The sequence below is a fragment of the Acanthaster planci genome, linkage group LG02 (genome assembly GCF_054643075.1).
Source record: "Acanthaster planci isolate LZ-2023a linkage group LG02, COTS_SCS, whole genome shotgun sequence".
Lineage (NCBI taxonomy): Eukaryota > Metazoa > Echinodermata > Asteroidea > Valvatida > Acanthasteridae > Acanthaster > Acanthaster planci.
In genome coordinates this window covers 28,365,667-28,390,405 of record NC_141778.1, presented here as the reverse complement: position 1 = coordinate 28,390,405, position 24,739 = coordinate 28,365,667, and the positions used below count along the sequence as shown (strand labels likewise).

At 38.4% G+C, this 24,739-nt stretch overlaps 1 protein-coding gene across 1 annotated transcript; it reads left to right on the top strand.

Moving 5' to 3' along the window:
- Positions 1-267: 267 nt before the first annotated feature.
- Positions 268-23,002, top strand: LOC110977182 (kinesin-II 85 kDa subunit-like). Its single transcript, XM_022231076.2, has 15 exons — positions 268-447; positions 3,713-3,832; positions 6,144-6,285; positions 6,907-7,051; positions 9,142-9,226; positions 11,870-11,975; positions 12,531-12,670; positions 13,129-13,326; positions 14,321-14,495; positions 15,749-15,853; positions 16,379-16,535; positions 17,246-17,537; positions 19,906-20,085; positions 20,280-20,485; positions 21,126-23,002. Exons 1-15 carry the CDS (start codon positions 442-444, stop codon positions 21,169-21,171), a joined length of 2,103 nt encoding a protein of 700 aa, XP_022086768.2. The 5' UTR covers positions 268-441; the 3' UTR covers positions 21,172-23,002.
- Positions 23,003-24,739: the final 1,737 nt, after the last annotated feature.

Genomic DNA, 24,739 nt, shown 5'->3' with positions numbered 1-24,739 from the left:
GACCATTTTTCAACCGTAGTTTTTAGCGTTTCTGCTCTCATATGAAAGCTCAAAGACCCAGGGAGTTGATCCCGGCAACGATTTACACAATCTCGTCACTTTGGGGGCCAAACAATCTCCTTTTTCAAAAGATACTGTGGGGGTGCACTTTTAATGCTAATGAGCTGGCCAGAAATTCTCACTTGAATTAGTGGTCTGCACCCATAGTGATATCGGTCCACACACAAGTCTCGCGGGCTTCTTGTTATTTTGTCGTAAGAGGTCGCTGTTCACATACATTCTTCGGGTTAACGTTATCACCGGCCCGAACTCTTCATGTCTGTTAATGTCTAGTCTGTTTGGTGTGGCGAGCGCTCACAAAAATACAAACAAGTAATTCCATGTTTTATGTTTCCCGAGCTACCTGCCCTACTCTGACTCTGGGAATCAATCAAGTACATCATGCCGGTAAGTTGATCCGAAAAGAGTGAGTGTCTTGTAAAAGAAAAGCCTAGGGTAATCGTAGCGCTAGGCCTATACTACTAAAAGTACTAGCGTAACGTTTCTGTCGTCAGGCTGCTGGTCAACATGGGCCACTCCCAAGCCTAGCCCCGGCCCCAGACTGGGGGCCAGTCTTCTGGACTCCCTCCGTAGTCAGTATCCTTGGCCCCACAGCGGTCAATTCAAAAAGTGGAGACTCTGCAAAAACATCTTCTATGAAATCCCTTTTGAGTGTGTGGATCACTCTAGCCCAGTCCTGACGTCGCCTTGGCCTATATTGCATTGCGACTAACGTCCACGCTGCTGTAAAATAAAACTCCTCCTTCTATGATGCCAAATTTTTTTTCAATGTTTTTTCTCTCATTTTTACTGGCGAAGACAGCTCAAAATGTTGTTCACAAGTGCCGTGTATCCCGAATTCCATAAATGTTGTGTTGCAATTACTAAATACGCCCACCATGCCCACGGACAATGTGTTTTGCAGGAAATTTTGTAAAACTCTGTGCTTTCCATTGTGATTCGTTAACGATGTACATTCTATCGTCTAGTACGTGTACTTGTACGTGCACGAATTGCATGGCAATAGACCGCCCCTTACGCATGTGCGGAAGTGCTGGGGGCGTGAAGAAGTCACAGATAAGGCCATGTCCAAAACGTGCTTCCAAAGCTACGGCTAGGTCTGTTGTCTGTGTGTCTCCAGCATTTCCTATGGAGCAAAGACCTAGCCCTAGACAGCATAGCTGACAGAATGTGGGCCATGTAGGGGCCTTTTGGAGCATGTGCAAATACTATACCAGATGAACGTAGGTCATTCATGAATGACGACGGAAAGCGTGAAGGCTAGAAAAATTTCCTGCAAAATACATTTTCCGCAGGCTTATTTAGTAATTTCACAGCATTTATGCAATTTAGGATACAAGGCACTTGTGAACGACATTTGAGCTGTCTTTGCCAGGTAAAAATGTGCGAAAAGAAGAGTAAATGAAGACAAGGTCCAACCTGGGCTAGGATCACTCATCCTTCCTGAACAGTAAGGTAGTACTCCATAGCTACACCTTGCTCTTGTTGACACTTCAGTGCACTGCAATATTCCCGTTAAAAAAAGTGGCTGTATTTATTACATGGCCCTCCACTAACGGCCACACCACTTCAATGGAGAAACTGTGTACACTTCAAGGAACTGTAAAGAAAACTGGAGGTCAACTTGGTCCAGCTAGTGTATTACACTGATAAGCAAAGCCACATGCTACAATCCTCTTGAGTACACTGCTGTGTCAGAATTAGAGCATCCTCTTGTGGTTGTCTTAACACATTGCACGGTGCATATGTGACCTTTGACCTCGTAGCTGGCAACGAGGTGGAACAGGTGCCTGGGCGGTAGGGTGAGGGGTTTAAGGGAGGGGGATTCATAGCAAGGGAACGGGACTTTTGGAAGAAAAAAGGGTGACCCACTTCCACCTCCTCCCTCCCGTCTCTCTTCTTTCCCTCTTCAGTATCTCCCCATCACTCTTTCTTTCCTTGATCACCACCTCCTTCTAAGCTGGCGTCCTGTTCAGATTTAAAAGCATGGAGACCGAGCCTGTACAATGTATATGCACCAAACATTACGTTTGTCAATTTTAAAAGGTTAATGAAATGAGGTACACTTATGTTACATACAATAAAATCCCCTTTTTGGTGGGTAAGGAGGGTGACTTCCGCATTTCTCAAAATGTTTCAACATGGCCTGCATGTTGTTTGGATAAATACCCGAGCATTGTGCACCACTGTGGAAAAGTATTTCCTCACCATTTTTGTGAAGAGACAAAAGTCTCGCCACAGAGTAAAAGTACCGCTGGTTTTGAAGTTGGTCTTGCTTATTTCTCTTGTTAGCATTCCTTTAATTTAACATTTATGCTACTTCCTGAAAGAAGGGATCTTACATTTAAATGCCACAAAACTACAAAATAATATTTACACAAATCAATTAAATTTATTTTGTAAACAAACACTTTGTCTGTTCGTGGAAAAGCTAAAATTCATGTGACTTTTGTTTTTCATGAAAACGACACACACAGTATACAAATTGTTACTTGTGTATACATACTGTACGTACATGTACATTTCTGGAGCCAACTTTGTGTCTTCGTGAAAATGGTAAAACAAGTTTTGCCCTTGGATTTGCCCTTATGCTCTACCTATGCAAGACAACTATTTCTCTTCGTTCAAATGGAAAAATGTGGTTTAGTTGAACCTTTACCCTGTGGGCATCATTGTGATTTGGTTGATTTCAGTAGATTTGGGAAAATTGATTACAACAAGTTGTAGACGTCACATAGCCTAGTTGATTTTGTGTAAACAAAGGGAAATTGAAATCACGATTGATTGAACTGATGAAGACTATTTTTGCTATTGGCTGCTGTTTGTGCCTTTGAAGCCTCCGGACCTCTCAAGCCTGTGTTTGCCGTCTGAAAGGCTTCAACTGCGAGATTGCATATGATACACTTCAAAGCTCAGTTGACTGTGAGGGTTTCAAGGTCAATACCCACACTTGCAATACATTCTGCCCAAATACGTCTCTACCAAATTGCTAGAAAAATATGAAGAAACAGCCTTCTCAACAAGAAAGTAAAGATGCTTAGGGCTTTGCTACTGGCACTGGTCATTTTCCACATATAATGAAAGCATCTGGGGTACCAATTGCACCTTAACTGAAGGTGTTATCAGGGTGTACACGTAGCTTGAGACACCAGTTATTAAAGTCCTATATCTTCTGCCTTCCAACATGCTTACTTTTTAGTTGGTTGTAATACTTACTTTTGAATCCAGCTTATTTTGAATCCATCTACAGATTTGCAACTACAACTCTGGTGTAACTATCTGAAACAAATCTTTGCCCCAAGCAGCGGTGCTCAGCCATATAGTCAATCCTAGCCCCAGACTAGGGTTAGCTTGCTGTCCATTTTGGAGAATGCGCATTTGGCAACAAATACTCATGCTTGAGCGGATACAGACACATGTGCTAACTACATGTACGCGCATAAAGCTTCTTTCTCTTGCAGATCTGACTGCTGTACGTGATGGAGCAAGTAGCACTGGTATGGCTACATGTATGCAAGTACTGGTGGAAGTGCGTCTCTGATCACATTCAAATTAAGATACATTTCTGTAATCAATGATACATGCACCTCCAGCCAGTTATCAAGGTGAAGTCATGTATGTATTTTTGTTCTGTTCACATTATCCTGTGTAGAGTAACCAGGCTGATGACAATGTGCGTGTGGTGGTACGCTGCCGTCCTCTTAATGAGAAGGAAGTCAGTCAAGGGTTTAGTTCCATTGTCAATGTTGATGAAATGCGTGGCACTGTACAGGTAGGACCAGCTTCAAGTGTGTTTTTCTCCATTAAGGTATATTTTGTCCTGGTAATTTCAAATCAAATCCACAGTCCTATCGACTTCAGACAAATAGTGAAGTGAGTTGGACTATGCACACAACAATGTGCAAGTGGCTATGGTGTAATGCCCATTGAATAGTCTGTGCACCAGTATCACATCCATTTATCATGGCTCTTGACTAATGATGATATCATGTGTACAGGGTGACCCCTTAGGAAACACAGGCCAATCATAGCATTTACATGTATTTTCTCCCCAAATAATTGCCAGAAATTGTTGTTTGAATTATTGCTGTCATCAGATTTAAAGGAACTCTTCGGGTTTGAAAAGATGACATCCTCAGCTTCAATTTGATACCAAAAGCAATGACATCATTGGCCGGTGTTGTAGTTGAGACCATTATAAGACCTTTCACAAGACCAGACACAAGACCATGCACAAGACCATGCACAAGACCAGACACAAGACCAGACACAAGACCATGCACAAGACCAGACTCGAGACCATCCACAAGACCATCCACAAGACCATGCACAAGACCAGACACAAGACTTCACAAGTCATTAAAAGGTGATCCAAATGTGAAATACATATGTAAGTGGTACGTTTATATATCAAACAAACGCGAGTGGAATACAGAATAATGTAGTCCGTCTGCATCCCACATACCACGAGGCCGAAGGCACACACTACCGGTACATTATCCTGTGTTCCAGGAGCGTGAGCGTGATAACGAATTTATCTTCAAGCAAACTTGAAACTTGAAGCAAAGATGTTATTGGGGCCTATGCACACAAATGTGCCACCTTTGAATTGACAGCAGTCCATCATTTTTAGGGAGCGGCAATTGTGCAGGCGCTCCTATCACACTCCTCAACAGTTTCAAAGGAACGTAAAAAATCATGCTCCTCAAAAAATCTAAGGGTGCTTTACAAATAATGAATGATTTGACAAAAACAGTGGATAACATTACCAAAAAAGGACTATATGATTCTTTTGTAATAATGTACGATTCCACATTTATCTTGCCATGACTTTCATACATATAATGATTGTACCAATATGATCATCACGAGTGTAGCCTGCCTTTTGATTGGATCCATTAGCTGGCCCTGCATGCATGTATAGCATGTACATCTTCTTGCATGTGCATGTTTGTCGCATGCAATTTCGCTGTATGTGGTACAAGCTTTTAAGTGTTTTTACTGGTCGGTAAAAAGTTTCGATGACAAGAGAGCCAATCAGTATCAATCTTCTTTATGGAGCACTTAAGCAGAAAGCGGTGTGCCAGAAGCTTTTGGTTGTCATGAAAATGTTGCCTCGTGCCTACATGTAGCATGTTTGCCCTTTGAATTCATGCAGGAACCCCCCCCCCTCCTGTATTGGACCATAATTATGCATAAACATTGTCACGTTCGTATGTGAGTGTTGGTTTGACATTTTCCATTTTGATTGAGGTGGGTTTGACACAGTCTACATCAATTGAACAAAGTTGAAGTGGTTTAGACTTCAAATACCCCTTAGGTTTTTTCAAAATTATGGTCACTGTTAGTGTTTTGAGTGAAGGAAATGCTCAAATCAGAATGAAAAAGGTTTACTTCCACTTTCATTTACATTCTTTGAAAGAGACATGTACAACTGTGTTGATTTGTAGGTTGAAACTTATTAGTGAATTTTTAATTCGCAAGTATAAAGATTCTGGTTCAAACAAAAAGAAAACAAGGACTGAGGTGATTTACGGTATGTATCGTAAACCCATTAGAACTGCATGTAAATACACTAAATTACTTTTAAAATTGTTCCAATAACATTAGAAACCATCAGAAAAAGTGGAAACAATATACCTCCAGGGTACAAACAATCATTTGATCTCGTTTTGCATTTCTATTAATCAGTTATTTGAAGGAGAGCAGTTTGCTGTCCTGAGCGTTTTGAGGAGAGTGATTTACAGCTCCTGGATTTTCTTAAAATGAAGGACTGTGACAGTAAACTTTGCAGATCTATGTGCGTTTTGCTTGCAGCGTAAAAAAGCGCAATGCATTGAGGAAGAATAGTGCATCATGCGAGGTTTGATATGAACCATGTAATACAGTGACATGTACAGATCACACTGTTTGTTGCCATGGATCGACCAATCAGAATTGACAATTAAAGTTTGCTTGAAGATAATACTAATATTATTATATAATAATATATTATTATATAAGATAACATATTATTCCAGTCTGAAACAGTAATGTGAACTTACTTTCCTATATGGACATCGCGCTTTGTTTATTGTGACCAGGTTCAGAATCCCACAGCTCCCAAGGGGGAACCACCCAAGTCATTTACATTTGACACGGTGTTTGCTCCTGGTAGTAAACAGACAGATGTTTATAACCAAACAGCTCGGCCAATAGTAGATGCAGTGATGGAAGGCTATAATGGTAAGATCATGATCTACTTTTAAATGCAATTTGCATGTTCAGTGTCACTGTGTAGGATTGGAGTCTGACAGCTCTTGAAAATTGGCCGTCATGTTTGCCCTCATAAACCAAAAGTTCTCTTACACTTATGCTTAATATACAGAATGATGGAACAAACTGGGATATCCAAACTGGCCTATCAGGTGTCTAAGAGACAATCATTGAATCCTTCTGATAAAGCCTTAACCCTGCGCAGTGTGTAATTGTACACATTCTCATTGTGTATCTGTACCAGCTGATTTTGACATATCCTCAGATGATGAATGGAAGATTGGTTTGAAATTTGTTTGAATGAGCCCATGATGTGTCTTTTCCGTGAGCGATGAAATGTAACAAGTACTCAAACAGTTTAATTATGTAGCCATAACGTACTTAGGAGAAAAAGATCCACTTCAAAGTTTGCAGATTGAAAATTCATGTCTCATGAAAATGAAAGTCTTGGTTTTGAAAAACTGGAAAATTTAACAAAATTTGACATTTCTGACCATATGTTCTGATCATTCTAACACAGAGGGTTTTTGGTTTGTCTGTTTGAAATCATGATTCTTTCTCTTTATTGTTGTATTTGTTGCATCTGTGAAGGTACTATATTTGCTTATGGGCAAACTGGAACCGGCAAAACATACACCATGGAGGGTGTAAGGTCACAGCCTGAGCTAAGGGGAATCATACCCAACTCCTTTGCTCATATATTTGGCCAGATTGCCAAGGCAGGGGAGAGTGTCAGGTAAGAACATGAAACCATGGAAAGTGAGATAATTACAATGCCAGTTCTGCATGAAAGACTTGATTGCAGGGTTCATCACTTGACTGACAACCACAGAAGAACAACAAACTAAAATGTGCATTAATTAAGCACACACCAGAGAGAAGTGTTAATATGGCTACTAGTTGGGCTTTCTTTGCACCGTTAAAAATAATAACTTAGAAAAAAAAAGTTTCCATTTTTGTGAAAGTTGTACACCCTTGACTCAAACCCCCAACTGGAAATCACAACCAATGTTATTCAGATTAAGTTTCATGCTGTTGAATTAAAAACTGTTTTGTTTGTATCTGTTCTTTTGAATATTAGTGTTAGAAAATAGAAACCCCTATAAATCCACCTCAAGAATTAAATGAGCAACTTTACTCTTAGAAAATATGATACGGTAATCTCCAAATTCAGTCTTTTAGCAGTATAAATAAACCTTGGACCTTGGCAACACTTGGGAGGGGGGACTGAACCGTAGGTCTGACTTCAGTCACTCCTCAAGCAGCTTACATGTAGGTTCGTTGGTGTAACTAACACAACTACATGTACAGTACATGTATACTGAACATCACCTTTTGTCCTGAATTTTCTTTGCACTTTTACCAATTTCTACAAATTTGCTTTCAATGTAAAAAAGTTATTGAGGATTAATAGTAATGAATCATACTTTCGATGGAAAAACGGCCAACAGGTGGTGCAGTCTGTATTGTTCATGGGTACATTACACATGTGCATGTTGTGTGTCCATAAGCAACCATGTAGACTGGCTGCAGAGTGTGTGTATGCAACACTGGTGAGTCTGGTGCAGAAAACTTTGCACGATAATTGCTACAAAACAGGTGGGTTTGACCTTAAAAAAATCACAAAAACAATAAATAAATAAGCAAATAGAACCTAACATTTGTCATTTAACTCGCAGTAATCTTTGATAAATACCTTGCTAGTTTTGATAATTTTAATGATTGCCTGACTGACATCAGACAAGCGCACACTACTGTGCTGCACTACTGTATAAGAATAGTTTGCAGTGGAGCCAGTTTATATTAAAGTGCCATTTTACCTGCAGGGACCAGTGTAACTGTCTTGCATGTTGCTCAACGCTTACAAGTAATGACTCCAGGAAATTTGATTTCATTTTGCGATTGCACTTTCAGTAAGGACCACCTGAAAGATGAAACATTAAGGGAGATGAACATATAGTGAAAAAAATGCAGGAATTTCCCTTTTTTTATTTTCAGTTTTTACTTTGTTGCATGTAAATGCTGGCCCCAAATCCTGATGCTGACATCTTTGTGAGCTGGCCATCTCGTAAATTGAATGGGCTGGAGTTTGGAAACTAGATGAAAATTCCTATATCAGACAACTGCTATACCAAACATTTTGTGGACCTATTCATTTTTATTATAGCGGCATTCCACTGTTTATATTACTGATGGATTCACCCTGCTAATAGAGATGTGCGGTATGCATTTTCACATGTATCGTTACCAGTAAATTTTGATGTGCCTGATTTTGAATTCTTTTAGTGCATTGTTTATGAAGTGCTGGATGTTTTTAGCTAAAAGAAACACAAGCAAGGCACCAGTCTGTATTAAAGATCCAAGGAACTGAAATATGCTCCATACATATATTACTCAATAGATAGCTTTCGCTAGACATCTCTATCGATCTGCAGTTAAGTAGCGAATATTTGGTTGAGATACATTTGGAAACACAAATCACAGTCACTAAAACTCGTGACTCGAGGTCAACTTGAGTCAAGTCAGTTACTAGAGTCACTAAACTTCTATAGTCACCTAAAGTTGCTGTAACGTAACTTCCGTTTGGGGGAACAATTCAAGATCTTCCTTGTTTTGTTCACGGTTATATTTATACAAACCTGCAAACTTCAAAGGGCTTGTCTTTGGTCATATTTGATTGCTTTCTGCATTGTGGTGCTATACATGTAAGTGTACATCAGCATTCCAGCAGTGCAGTTATCGATACATCCGTAAACCAGTGCATTTCTATTGGTAATGCACCAATAATGGTGATGGTTTCAACCAGTGTTTGAATTGATTTTGTAGGTTTTTGGTCAGAGTGTCATACCTTGAAATTTACAACGAGGAAGTGAAGGACCTCCTAGGCAAAGACCTATCAGCTAGATTGGAGGTAAGCTGATGTGGCAGTAATCTTCCACATGCAAGATCTATGTGTAGTTGTAACATCAATTGCTACTTATAATACCTGCAATACTCTCATGTCTTCACAGCCGTTCTTTCTAACACTAAGGTAAGCCTATATCCAGGTTTCATAAAATAGGCTACAAACAAGACTGTATCATCTAAAAGCAATAGTATTCATTAGTTTTAATGTACACAAAATGGTAATTTTTTCTCTAATGGAAAGCTTTGCTTGTCATGCTCTTCCCACAGTTACTGCATGTGTTAATCATAACAATGCAAACAGATCCAAATCCCAACCCAACGATCGGTACAAAAATAAAACAACTAGTGTATTGTAAAAAGGGTGCTGAATCTCTCTATCAAAGCACATTTGCATGTATGTGTGTTATGGAGAAAAATGAGGGAAAGCAAACATAATCCGTACATAGGGTGTATGCAGGTGCATCAGAGAATGGATTGCAGCAAGACCATTCCGAATTTATTCCTTATGTACATACTGTGTTTATTTAATGGCCTGTGGTTACAATGATTTTTTTTCAGTACTTTTGAAATTGTTTTGCTTTTTTTCAATACTTTTGAAATTAAGCATAATCATTTCAAATGTAACCAATAAAACAGTATTCAACAGATGATTGCTACTTAAACTTAACACATGTTTACAATAAGGCTGAATCAAAGCAAGCCCCATTATGCCTGGATCGTTTGCTATCTATGAGCATAAGCATGGCGGTCATCAACAAACATGTTTCTTCAAATGAAACAGACATTCACTGTACAAAAATAAATCTTTCTGTGGTAACATTTTGTGTATACATGGTGTATGTAACTTAATTATAGTTGAATGATGTAACATGCATAAGAAAACTTGGAATGCAAGAAAATATGGTCACTACTTAAAAAGTATGTAAAAGCAGAACATAAAATCGTCAAAACATAGTAAGAAGACAAGGAATTAGGCAAAGGCAGGGCATGGTCACTATAATCAGCAGTACAAAAACAGAACATAGGATTACAAAGGCTTGCCTATGGTACTGTCAGTATTCAGATTAGTAATACACTTGAAATGCAAGGAAACAATATGGCCTAAGTAGGGTATGGTCACTATTATCAGCAGTACAAAAACAGAACATAGGATTACAAAGGCTTGCCTATGGTATCGTCAGTATTCAGATTAGTAATACACTTGAAATGCAAGGAAACAATATGGCCTAAGTAGGGTATGGTCACTATTATCAGCAGTACAAAAACAGAACATAGGATTACAAAGGCTTGCCTATGGTATCGTCAGTATTCAGATTAGTAATACACTTGAAATGCAAGCAAACAATATGGCCTAAGTAGGGTATGGTCACTATTATCAGCAGTACAAAAACAGAACATAGGATTACAAAGGCTTGCCTATGGTATCGTCAGTATTCAGATTAGTAATACACTTGAAATGCAAGCAAACAATATGGCCTAAGTAGGGTATGGTCACTATTATCAGCAGTACAAAAACAGAACATAGGATTACAAAGGCTTGCCTATGGTATCGTCAGTATTCAGATTAGTAATACACTTGAAATGCAAGGAAATAATATAGAAATGATATAAGATTACAAAGGCTTAAGGATACATACTTGTGAAGACCTTCGGGTACTGTACATGTATCTCAGATAAGAGGAAATTGAAGCCCAAAATGAGCAAGATTTGACAACTAAATACCAGGATGAATATCAATGACAGAGAGGGCACTTATTTGGGATACGTGTCGCCTCGGCGGAGCCCATCAGAAATTCCAATTAAAAGATTTGTATATGCACATTTATTTTCATTACATTCCTTTTTATGACAAAACAAAGCAAACTGTTACAAACTGTTTGATACAGAGTAGAGTGACCTACTTACCAATGAAGTGTGGCTGACCCATGTTTTGGTTTAAGTACAAAACTTTCCTCATATGCAAAATTTGTAATACATGTCATGTTATTGATCGAAAGTCTTTCATTTTATTTTCAAATGTAATTGTCTGAGATAAGGAAATACATCTCCAGTGATGGACTTGAAAAGAAACAGAGTTTGTGTTTACTTTTACTGATAGGAAAATAGTTGACAAATGTTCTCAAAACATTTTAATCTAAGTTTTAGTTGTGTTCCACACGTGTTCATGATGACCACCACAAACATTTCCATTTTATTCCCCTGCCATTTAGAATTGTGTTTGCCCCAATCAATGAGTTGGAATTCTCTTGCAGTGTAATCATGATTAATTAACCCTCCTATGCTAAGATGCATTCTTGACACAGTTGTCATATCAGTCAAATTTCCCATACGTGTCTGTGTACTGGGGGAAATCAATTGGAAGGCATTTTTGACTGTTTTTGATGATTAAAACAGAAGGAGGGTTAATACAAGCTGTGATTAATTTGGGTAATAAAAGTAAGGCAGTAGGCAATCATGGTGGAGTGGATCAAGACAAGCAAAGCTTCTCATTGGCTGGGATGTAAATAACTGTCCTGTATAAGTTCAACATGAACAAACACTTATTGGACCTCAGTGAAGGGAAGCTGTGAAAAAAAAATGGACATCACAGGGGAAAACTACTAGTCATCCAGCCTCACCAAAGCTGCTTATGGTTTATTATGATCAGGTGAAAGAACGTCCAGATATTGGAGTGTATGTGAAAGATTTGTCAGCGTTTGTTGTCAACAATGCAGATGACATGGACAGAATAACCACTCTTGGCAATAGCCATCGTAAGTAACAAGAACAGTAAGATGAGTAAGTGTACAAGAATCAAGTTAAATGATAAGGTAGAGTATTGCAGCTTGAGCTAGGGAAATAGGGGAATTCACTAATCTATTCAAATTAGTTGTGGAGAGGCCACTATTTATAGCATGGTTCAGATCTTTGTACCCACTATTTTGCAGTTAATAATCCCTCTTTCACTGTTGACTTATATCACATACATTTGGAAGCCTTGTAGAACTGTCATACTTAAAAGCAAAATTTCAGATTTTGTACCATATGTCTAAAAATGTAAAAAATGCCCGGAGCAAAATGACTACTGTTCATCATTGTCTTAAAACTTATGGAGAGAGGGGGACACAAGGTTGCGACCAAAATACACTTTGGCGTATCTTACCTCGTCTGTTGACCAAAGTTATGCACACATGGCTGTCAAGCAAACCCAATGTGTACTGTGCAAAGAGCCGTATAAGCTTGAGTATCACACAGTACACAGAAGCACAAAGTGCAACCCAACAGAGATGGCATGCCAGACTGACTTGTAGATACTACTTGTGTTGCAGGCTCAGTTGGGGCAACCAACATGAATGAACATAGTTCACGCTCACATGCTATCTTCAGCATTACAGTTGAGAGGAGTGACATTGGACCAGATAAACAGCAACATGTCAGAGCAGGCAAGCTTCATATGGTGGACCTAGCTGTAAGTTCAAGTAAACCTCAAGAATATTCTTTTAATATTTGATTATTGAATAATGATTTAAAACACTTTGTGCAACACAACATGATAAATTTAGTAGATAGCCATTGAATGTATTTTTTTTTAAGACTCCATGTTTCTTTTGTGCAGGTAATGTTTTTGTCTCTTTTGTTCTTTGTATAATATGATGTATTGCTAGTATTAGTTGATAGTACGCACATAAGATCTGCAGTAATGGTTCAAAAGTTTCACATACATGCAAATTTATCAGTTGTGGAGTTTTAAATTAATTCATGTCTTTTTTTTTGCATGCTTGGTGATATAGTGGTATGCCATGTTAAGTATCTAGATTTCTGTGATTACCACATATGGTTGAATTTTTATCTCAAGATATTAAGCCATACACTAACTGTTTGGTAATAAATAGTTGCACTGAATTCTTGTTTGTCTCTGTTATTTAGGGATCGGAGCGTCAGTCCAAAACTGGAGCGACAGGCCAACGGCTAAAAGAAGCAACCAAAATCAATTTGTCTCTCTCTACATTAGGCAATGTAATTTCTTCCCTTGTAGATGGCAAAAGTACACACATACCCTATCGAAACTCCAAATTGACAAGGTTGCTGCAAGATTCTCTGGGTGGTAATGCCAAGACTGTTATGGTAAGAATTTTCAGAATTTCTGCATAACCTGAAGTCAGACTGTGTCATGAGACATGGTTGACTTTTACAACACCTGTTTGGATAAATGTATACATGTAGATCAGAGGTACCCTGAGGACTGGTTTCAGATTTCAGTCCTTGCGAACTAAATTTTGAAAATAAAAGATAGATAATTTTGTGTGCATTAGAAACTGGTTTATATTTACCAGGCCCTTTATAATGTACATTATACAGAAGGCTCACTAGACTTGAATCAAGTCGGACTTCCTTGCTCTCCCCAAATCAACCATCCCTTCACACGCCTGTACGCAATACTCAATAGTCATGCTCGGGCTGATGGAGCCATCGCATAACTCTTATTCAAGGCGCCCTAATATGATAGCCTTTATTGTACAACGTGTGTCATACATGTACATCACCAGTCAGTAAGTCTGACTTGATAGTTAAGCCAATTGGACCCCCCTCGGTGACATGTACAAGTACTTATTCATAATTGCATATGAATGACACGATCTTGCATAATGTTCATATTGACTTTCCACCAATCAAAGTAGTCAGACTTGAAATTTTCACTTACCAAAGCAGTAAAACTCTTAAACTAATTCATTATAATGCAGGTATAAACAATGTAAAAACAAGTCTGGGAGTTTGATTGGCTGATATCACTTTTGGTAGATGAGCGGATTTGCTGTGTTCAAATGGTTGGCAGATTCATCAAGTCAGGATTTTTGAACTCCCAGTAATAATTGGACAGAAGAGGGTGCGAAGCAAGTAACACTGCTCAGCCTCCATATCCAAAGCATAAACACAGACACCATCACAGAGTATTCCAACTTGGTCAAGTCTAGAGGCTCACCTATCTTTGGACTACTAAAGCGGCAGTGACTGCCATAGGCCTAAAATGCACATTTAAATATACCCCTTTAAATTTGTTTTCAACAGGTTAAATTTGTATTTAATACAGAAAGATGTCTGTTGTCATTTCTCTACTCAGTGTGCTAACATTGGACCAGCAGAGTATAACTATGATGAGACAATCAGCACACTACGCTATGCCAACCGAGCTAAGAACATCAAGAACAATGCTCGCATTAATGAAGATCCCAAGGATGCTTTGTTGCGTCAATTCCAGAAGGAAATTGAAGAACTTAAGAAACAGCTTGAGAGAGGTAACATGGTTTATGTAATGGAATTATTTGAAGCTAATCATAAAAGTTGTGAAAATACCGCTCAGGATCGATCTCTGATGCATGTTGTGGCGAATCTCGGTTCATTTGTGTATCAGCGGCGCCCTCTTTAGACTATTGTTAGTGAAATGCCACTGTGTGCGTACGTGCAGTTTTCTTCCGCACCCGATCATGTGGAGTCGCAAAACCAGTGTCTATTCAATACCGTTGACAACTAGGGGCTTTCCCTTCTTATCTTTGGGGAAATAATGGCCACTTGTCACTTTCCAGCATAAAAAAAACAACGACTGTTTTATCATGTTAACGTTCGAGAATTACAAACGGCAACTGAATAGTGTTCGGTAGGTTCTGTGCACAAATTATTGGGAGCCAAGGACGATGTTCGGTATAGCAGTGTTCGGTATAGCAGCGTTCCACTGTAGTGTGTTGTGACTAGCCACAATTGGTATTAAGAAAACATACATGTGTGCGAGTCTGGTACTGTTGCCATAATGGCTTCAGATTATTCAATTTGTTTGCTCTGTTGAACCTACATTGACAGTGCTGTAACATTTTGTTACCAAAAGCCTTGAAATGAAATGTATCACACAGGAGCATGTACTATATTTGTACTGACAATGGTTCTCATGTGCATGAACCGCATTGTTTGTACCCATATTTTTTGATTTATTTTTAGTTTAACATTCATACATACAGTGGCATAAAATATGTGTTGACTGAAGAAATTAGATTAAATTGTCTTCAATGATTTTTGAAGTGAAGTGTGTGAAATTCGGCTTGAAATAGCCATTGTAAAACTTGCGATAATTCAATGGCATAATGAAGGGCGGACCATGGCTCACAGCAGAGGTATGTGCCCCCAATGGCCCCCATTTGAAGTAGTTAAATGAACAAAGCTATATGTACAAGCAGTAGTTGGTGTTCTTTCAGTGCCTTTTTTTTAACAAATGGGAGCTAACCAAGGTGTTCCTCCACCACAATATTTTCACCAAGTTTGGCCGCTAGTGATTATCCTCAGTTTAAACATTGTATAGCTGTGACTGACTGCGGTTCCTTAAAACAGTGTGTTGGTCAACAAAATATATGTCATAAATTTACATACAGAGTAAGTCAATTAAAGTTAGCAACCATTTTAAAATCAGTTGCAAGTTTTTCAACCTGTAATGGATGATTTCATGGTTACCATTGACTTTGTATTTCATTCAAGTATGTTGTTCTTTACTTTTACTGTCTAGGAGAAGGAGGTGGTTCCGAGGGTGAAACTGGTTCTGAGGAGGAGTCTGGATCTGCAGAAGAAGGGGAAGGAGGAAGCGGGGAAAGACACACCAGAAGGAAGAGGGGTATGGTACACAGACCTCAGTGCATCTTCTACTTGCAGACTTTATTCTCAAAGAGGCTGCTGTTTCTCATAAGTTATGTAAAGGGAAGTTTTAACTTATGTAATACAGCCGTAAACAATGAAAAAGGAAGAATATTGCTTCTGTTTGTAGACTACAGTTTGAGGGAATTTCAACAAAGATGCAGACAAATTTTCTAGTTTTTGGTTACATAAGTAATGACCAAACTCACTTGTTTTCTGAAAGTAAATGAGTAGGTTAAATTTGTCTTTCCATTTTTTGAGTATGGCTGGCTTGATTTGGTTTGAGAAAAGACTGCTCAAGCAACGAGAGGTCAGACTTGCCTCATTACATACATGTAGAAATGTATCATGAGTTACAGTAAAATTGGTTAAAAGTATAAACTATCATTTTTGTTTATTTGAAATTGTAATGCATTCTGTCCAAGCCAGAGCTTGAGAAATTTTCCATCATCTGCATATGTTGTAAAAAATAGTTCTAGACCATAGTAAATGTGTCCTTTTTCAGGAAAGCGGAATTTATCCCCGGAGAAAATGGCTGCAATGCAGAAACGCATTGATGAGGAGAGACGTGCATTGGAAGAAAAGAAAGACATGGAGGAAGAAGAAAGAAACAAAGTGCAACAAGAGCTGGAGCGGAGAGAAGACGAACTGCACAAGGCACAGTGAGTAGCTATGACAACAAGAGAAGTGGAGTATGTGCTAGGATTTGAAATGACTCACTGGTTAAGATTGTATTACTTAACATTTGAGAAATCCCATTTGTACAGAGAATTTGGGAGCATGTCATGGGTTCTTGGCTCGTGAATTGTTAGGGCTTACTGTAATGAATTTTCACTGGCTGCAGTAGGTAAGGGGCGGTGGACATGAAGGTCCAACACATGAAGCTAGTCACCCGACTCTTCATGTCTTTAATGGATCAGTAGACTCAGTTGTTATTGTCACTGTGAACAATGGAATCAGGTTTCATAGTGGTACAAAATCAAGAAATACAATATGTATAGAAAAAGCTTTTGAAATATTACACACACAAAAGTTAAACAAAGAAAAACGAATGAAAAAATTCTAAACCAGAGGACCAGCAGGTACCAAAGTGGTCCATAATATACTAGCATGTGCCTGAGTGGGTTCCCATTTGACACCAGGACAGCACCACTATGCATGTATGTTGTTTGAACTCATTATTTATATGCTTTTCAACCCTTTACACAAGTCCCCTCCTTCACATATTATTCAACACCACATCATCTTGTGCAGAATGAAGGTAAAAGTGAAGAAAAGTCAGCAGTGTTTTAAAAATGCAACAATAGAATCTTTCCCAAGTGGTGTTTTTAAATTGGTCTTCAGTGAATTTTAATGGACTTTATATTGGCAGACATGAGCATGACTTACTCAAAGAGAAGCTGAAAGCTGTGGAGAAGAAAGTCATCGTCGGTGGTGTTGATCTGCTTAAGAAATCTGAAGAGCAAGAACGGCTGTTGGAGGAATCAGCACGTGAACTGGAGGAGCGGACCAGAAAGCAGGAGAGTTTGCGCCAAGAATTGGCTGAGAAGGAGGCGGAGCGGGTGGATATTGAAGAAAAGTTTGGTAATCTTCAAGAGGAAGCTGTAGGAAAGACAAAAAAACTCAAGAAAGTCTGGAGTATGCTCATGAGTGCAAAAAGTGAGGTAAGATATACTTCAGAAGCCTGTCATAAGAAAAACATCCTTTGTTGTCAAGGACTTCTTACTAATTGCCTTGAACTTGTGCAACTGACTAATGTGCCTTTCTTTCCCTCAAAAGGTTGTTAGCCTCTTATTCCTTGGATGGGAAAGTTAAAATCCCAACTTTTGAACTTTCTACCCCTAGGTATGATCTAATGAATAAAGAATTCTGAATAAAAGTGGTACATGAAACACCACTGATTGCCCAAATCAACATGAAGAAAAATAATTACATCTTAGATCTGAAGTCACTTAACCCCAGTCAGGGTGGGATTATTTTGACCTCCACTGCTGGACTGTGGTATGCTCTAAATGGAGGGCTTTGTCCAGCAGCAGGCCCCGTTGAACCAGCAGCTGCATGGTGAATAGACTGTACCCAGTATGTGTGGTATGCACTAATCCTCACACAATGGTGCGGGGTAGCAGTCCTCCATAGCGAAGGGGTTAACAGTATCTCCATTTGCAGACTCCAAAGTTATTAGGCAGGATTGTTAATAGTCACAATTTTTTTTAAATGAAACATTTGTTTTTAAAAAATTCAATTAGATTTCCTTTATCTAAATCTGATTGTTCTTAATTTTTATATTTGGATCTTTGTATAAGTACCTCTAAAGGTTTTGGTCCTCAAATGTAATCCTCATTCAATAATTTAAAACATATCTCATCATGGAATACTGTGAAAGGACCCATTGTAAACTATGTGTAAGTGTGTCTTCTGACATGCTGCGAAATGTTTAAGTCTATTGTCTAGTCCTTGAAATTCTCTCCTACAAGTCTTCCATATAAACCCTATGTGTTAAGGCATCGTCAGATTTCTTTATTCTAATGTCCTTACAATGAATGCACGGAAGGTTTACTCGAACCCATCCCAGAGGGAGAAAGAAATACCCTCTAACGTGATGTTATACGCATAAGGTCCGTTGTCCAACATCCACTTTTTCCGAGCATTTCTACTTTGCTTTCTGTAGCCATATTGATTCTTGTTTTCAGCCACACATCTTTTACAAATTTTATGTAAAGAATTACGATTTGAATATTCAAGTGCCCTGGCCTTTTCAGCTGCCATTTTAAAAGGCTGAAAACACAAATTATGAGAGTCCTTCAGGATATTGACGAAGTGTCAATCAATGTCCACTCTTATGCAAATCAATATCCATGTGAAGTCATGCATGTATGCATGACGCTGGTATAACATTAGGTAATCGTAAACTTCCCTTTATAAATTGTCTAAAAACGGTGTGGGAATGAAGATGATGCAGAAGGGGCAATGCCATCTTTGTGTCTTTCAGTGGGTCATTCTGAATTATGGATAAAAAGTCATGTCAAGTTCATTTTAAACAAAATCAAAACAAGGCTATACCTGCAATTGTAGCAAAATACTCAGCCTTTGCCCATTTCATAGTGTTCAATGAGTGAAATGGATTCAAGGAGTACAATCCAATATGGCCATCTTGTCAATGAACCCCGTTGAGTACATGTAATAGAGAGTATGTGATTTTTACCCAAATTAAGCCAAATCTATTTATGTGGAAATGTGTTTGAAGAGCTGATAAATTCAGCCAATTCTTTCTGTCAAACGTACTCCAAAATGTTTTTTAGTTTTCAGAGTGTGATTTTTTGAATGCCTTTTTATTATTTGAGTGATTTAAATCATGATAAAATCAACAATGTAAATCAGTTAGTTAATTTGAACAAAATAAATTGAATTATATTAGAAAGGATTAATAGAATGGGGAAATTTCGTAGAATTACAAATGATATGATGTAATTAATGTTGTGAAGCTTTCCAAATCACAGCTTTATATCCGTCTCCCATTTGCCTTATTGGCCTTGATTGCGAAGTTCTCAGCTCAATAAAAATCATGTTTTATTACTGGAGCATCAGACTGTCAGACAAAGCCTGAGGGAGGGAAAGCCAACATTTTGAAATCTAATCTTTTCTAATCCTGACCCAAGACATAAATGCTTGTGTTATAGGTTAAAGACAAAGGACTAAATAGCAGAGCAGGTATTCAACTACACAAACAGGGCCAAGCTTGTTGTACTAAGTCATCTGGCTGTTGGCTGTTGCTGAATAACCCTAACCCTCCTCAATCCTTCACCTGTTGGAGGACTGAGGAGTGTTAGGGTTAATGTTAAAATCCAAGCCATAGCCTCAAGTTACCTTATAGTGACCTTAATTATGTATTGTAGGACCTGTGCCTTCCTCCTATGTTGTTTCACAATGTATAATACCTTACATTGGCAAGTGATCATCCCTTCAACATTCATAAACTACATGTATATGTTCCATGGACTGAAAACATTTTAAAAACTTTGGTTGTGGCTGCAGGTTGCTGATATGCAGCAGGAACACCAACGAGAAATGGAAGGACTGTTAGAAAACATACGTCAACTGAGCAGAGAGCTGCGTTTACAGATGCTGATCATCGACAGCTTTATCCCTGTGGAGTTCCAACAAATGATAGAGCAGTATGTGAACTGGAATGAGGACATTGGTGAATGGCAACTGGTATGTTATACGTTTTGTGTTAAATATCCCTGATAGTAGTATCTGCATTGTTCTGATGATGTGAACCATAGCTATCGTTCAAAAGAACAGATTTTTATGCCATCACAAGCCTAAGCAAATGTCACATGATTGCCTCCATGACAACGTATCAAACTCAGTATAAATTGCCAACCCTGTACATATTGATCCCACAGAAATGTGTAGCCTATACTGGAAACAACATGCGTAAACAGACACCCATTCCAGACAAAAATAAGGGCAAGGATTATGGTGAGCCAGACTTGTCCAACGTGTACCTAGCTTACACTGCTGAAGGAGCAGCGAGAGGATTTGCTAAGATGAAGTCCACCTCTAGCAGGCGGCCTAAGACGGCATCTGGTAGACAGAGAACGGGTAAAAGGTCAGTTTGAAGTTCTATTTATAATATGATGGGAACTGAACATAGTTCCTTACTGTCATGACGTGAGACATAAGGTGTTCTATGTAATATCATAACTCATAGCTGTCATCCTCAACAAAAATCAAAACCAAGAAAATAAAGGTAAAAGGAATTTCTTTTCATGCATTTAGTTTTTTGAAAAATGCGATGGTAAAAGAGACCCTTTTGACCCAGTTCAATGTAATTTCTCTTCTGAAATGGTGCTTATAGTTCTTATCTTTGCACATATTTTGCTGGAAAAGCAAAGCAAATGTTAGAGGTAAGTTAAAAGTCTATTGCAAAATAGTTATGTTTGTACAATTCGTGTTTTTGTTTTTGTTTTTTTGTGTGAAAAGTGGGGATTCATCAGTCCTTTCCCATTAATATTTATCATATTTCGGTTATGGGGAAAAAGGCTTAGATGTGGCCTTGAAAACCTTTCACTTATGAACCACTGGCAATACTGGACCTGGCTGGCTGCTTACTCAAAAAGAAAGAAACTTTAGTGTCTAAGAGTTTCCAGCCTTCACCAAACTATAACATACTTATCAGACTATTTTGGAAATGAATTAGATTTGGATTAGCCTTCTCCTGCTAATGTGAATGACTCTTCTCTTTACAGGAAACAAGGCGGCATGGAAAATTCCATTGACTCTCTGCTGCAGTAGCACAACATTACGATGAGGGTCAAGACGTTACATCATTTTGTCCAATGGAAAGAATGAACTATTTAGTATCAAATCTTAGGCCATGGGCACGGTCTCAACATAGGAATTTGAATCCAGTGTAGAGTACAAGCTGTTCAAGGAGTACAAGTTGAGGAAGTCCTGGTCTTAAGGCACAGAAGGAAATTGAAATTTTAGTAATCTGTTTAGTATCGGTATGAATGTCTTCCTTAAAGGAATGAGTTCATAACCACACTATCCCCATGGTACAAAGACTCCATTATGAATATGTATGGTGTACAGCAGTTCCTTGCATACTCAATGCTGGACCAATTTCGAATAGTTTAATAAGCTTGATAATTGATCTATGTGCTATTCTATGACCTTGTGTTGTGCTTTGGAAGTAATTTTATCATGGAGATGCCTAATTGTAGCAGTGTACCCTGGACATAAAAAGAAGAGATATTTGGGGAACTAGCAGTGAGTCTTTGTAGGTGGAAGCATTGCATTGTGTAAATGCTTAATGGGTCTATTCAAGATTATTCTCTTATGTGTATTTGTTTTTCATGTAGTAGTTTGGAAGAAACTGCCAATAGGCCATTGTACTTTTAACTTTAACGTTAACTATCCAAGGCTCAAACTGGTCATTTATGTGTTTAATTAGCATTCACTTCATGAGCATGAGTTCTGCCTTTGTGTTAAATACATGCAGTTTTCAGTCAAGTGTTGGCAAGTAAAAAAAAAGAGGACTTGATCTTCTTCCTAGCCAAGCAGATTAATAAAACTGCAGAAAGAAAAAGACAATCTAAATTGACATTTTTTGTAAGCCCACCCTCAAATGTACTTAAATACCTTGCTTTGAACTTGTCAAGTTGCCTCCTCTACCCTGACTTCTGTAAACATTTGCCAAAAGTATGGAGTAAAACCTATTATAACACCTCACCCACAGATTCTATATTTTGATTGGCCGAAAGTGTGTCATGTGACGCTTGCTAGTTTTACTATTTTTATACCACTGCTTCAAAAAGACTATACCATGCAGCCTCATTCTGAAAAAGAACTATACCCATAGCAACCAAAGAACTATATCCGTAGCATCGAAAGCATAAGCGTGTATTTCGGCTTGTAGCGAACAACATCTGTTAATGAATGTATTTAAACATTGCTGTTCCGCTTTAAATTCTTGAATTAAATTTGATGAATGTAAATTCCAGTTTGGTGTTTCATTATCAATTTTTATCTTAAATTTTGCAGAATCTGTTGGGAGGTGTTATGAAACATATATTGACTGCTTTATCTCGCTGCACAATAAAACTAGCCTCCGGAGGTGATCCATGGAGCATTCTATTTTCTCGAGGCAATCAATATTTGTATATTATGTGATATGTAAGCTTTGCTAAATGTTTAAATTATATGAAAGTGTAGAAATAAAAAAAACTTGATCTGTGTGAGTCTTATCTCTGTCAGACTCACTTCCATGGTGGTAGTTATAAACTGATGAGTGGTGTGTGATGGGTAAGGTTAAATGTGACCCCCCTTTCAAGGAACGTGCTGCATTCTACCACCTACATTTCAGGTTTTTTTCTTTTACTGGTCTGTTTTGCTAAGAGCTATGTTAAAAGCAGCAAATGTCAGACAAGAATGCCATGTTGGAAATACAATAATACTCATTAAATATTCATTGTCACTTTATTCCTCATCAGTATCTTTATTTAAAATATTTTGTATTGTACAGATTACCATGTATTCTTTGTACATGTGTGCATATGTGTTTGAATTTAAGGAGTTTATAGCAGAATAATTTTTAATTAATAGCATACGATAAAGTACACCATGATTTTTGTTGGGCCTGTTACTTTTGTAGCCATTTTTATGATGCAGTCTGATTTTTGTCTGTTGCATCTCTTTGATGTCAGGCCTGCTTGTACATGTAGCAACAAAAGAGTCTTTCACAGTTTGTGAAGGGGGTTGGGAACAGGAGTGCAGGCTACTTTCAACCCTCTGCTTCCCTCTAGAGCAGTATGAAATCTTGTATTTGAAAATATCCATGTGGCTTACTTAACCATAACAGTCACACACGTGTGCACTTCGCACATTTATATTTCACACCTGTACACAGCTCTTTGCCATCACTCACTGTTTTGTGGTAGTTACACGTGCACCCTCTGATGAATGAAAGGTGTAGTCATGCTGTTTCTGCCCAAATATAATTTACAAACTGCTCTTTTGCCATGCTCCCCCTCTCCAACAAAAAAAAAGAAAACATGGAAACAACTTTTTTTTCATGATGAAAGAGGCTATTTTTGATCTGTTTTTCTTCCCAAAGTGTGAAGCCCCCAAATGTATCCTGGTGCCTCAGAAATACTTCCACTCTCGTATTTCTTATTGTGTTGAGGGAGAGTCATTGAAGGGGAAAGGGGGTACATGTATCTCTCTTTTTTTTCATTATAGGAAATTTGGTTACAGGGTTGGCCGCATAAAAACGTTGTTTTTGCTCAGTCCAGGCCAAATTAAGGGTTGGTCGGAAATGAGAACCATAGAATGAACTAATTGACACCCTTATTTGAAACCATGCTTAAACTGCAAACTAAAAATCAAGCATGGGAGGAATCAGCTCCAATACGGTGGATACATATATTGTAATGCAAGCCGGAGAAACCTTCAAAGCCCAAGGGATGAGCAATTACTTTGCAAAGGTATAACCAATGACCATTGTTACTTTCAGTATACACATTAAGGTTTTTGCTCCATTGGAATAACAGCAGTTGTAGATGGAAGCTTGCTGTTTAGTTTGCTCATCATCCAGCACCCGAACAGGGGGTGCTGGGGAAGGCTGATGGCCTTGCACCAACTTCATTCCCACAGGTATGATCTTGAAGCACCATGTTGGTTCTTGCCATCTTGTATAATTTAAATATGCCACTATTTGGGATATTTAAATTAGGCCTTACTCAGTGTGTTTATGCGCAATGCAGATTTGAAGGCACCTTTCCATATGTACATTTTTTGGCTGCATTGCATATGCGATGTGATCATGTGTCTCAGTTTCACAGACTCAAAAAAATGATTCCATTAACATTACATACATATTTGTTGTGCTGTCGAAATCGCTGCGGTATCGACTTTGACGGATACACAATGCTTGATGCTATTGTTGATGCGCATACAGCTTGACTGTGACGACAGTGTACTGTGTACAAGGGATGGCTGACTGGGGAATAGCAATAAGTCTGACTTGATTCAACGTAATTCTACGTAAGCTCACTCATCAATGCACTACACATGCAGTGGTTATCAATTTGATACTTTTCCTTTTCTCTCTCATTGCTGAAAACATTCTCGCGACACTATTCGTTCATCCAAAATTGATCAAGATAACCAAAGATTTGAAATATATCACCAAAAGACACGTCACAGTGAGAAGATAAATCACCATACTGTGATTGTACCAAGGCCATGTTTTATTATAATAGCTGACACTTTCTTTGTGCCAAAACATTGCCATTTGCGAATCAAAAAGTTTAAATAACCCATCGCTAACAGGATGTGATATCCTTGCGGTCACAGATAG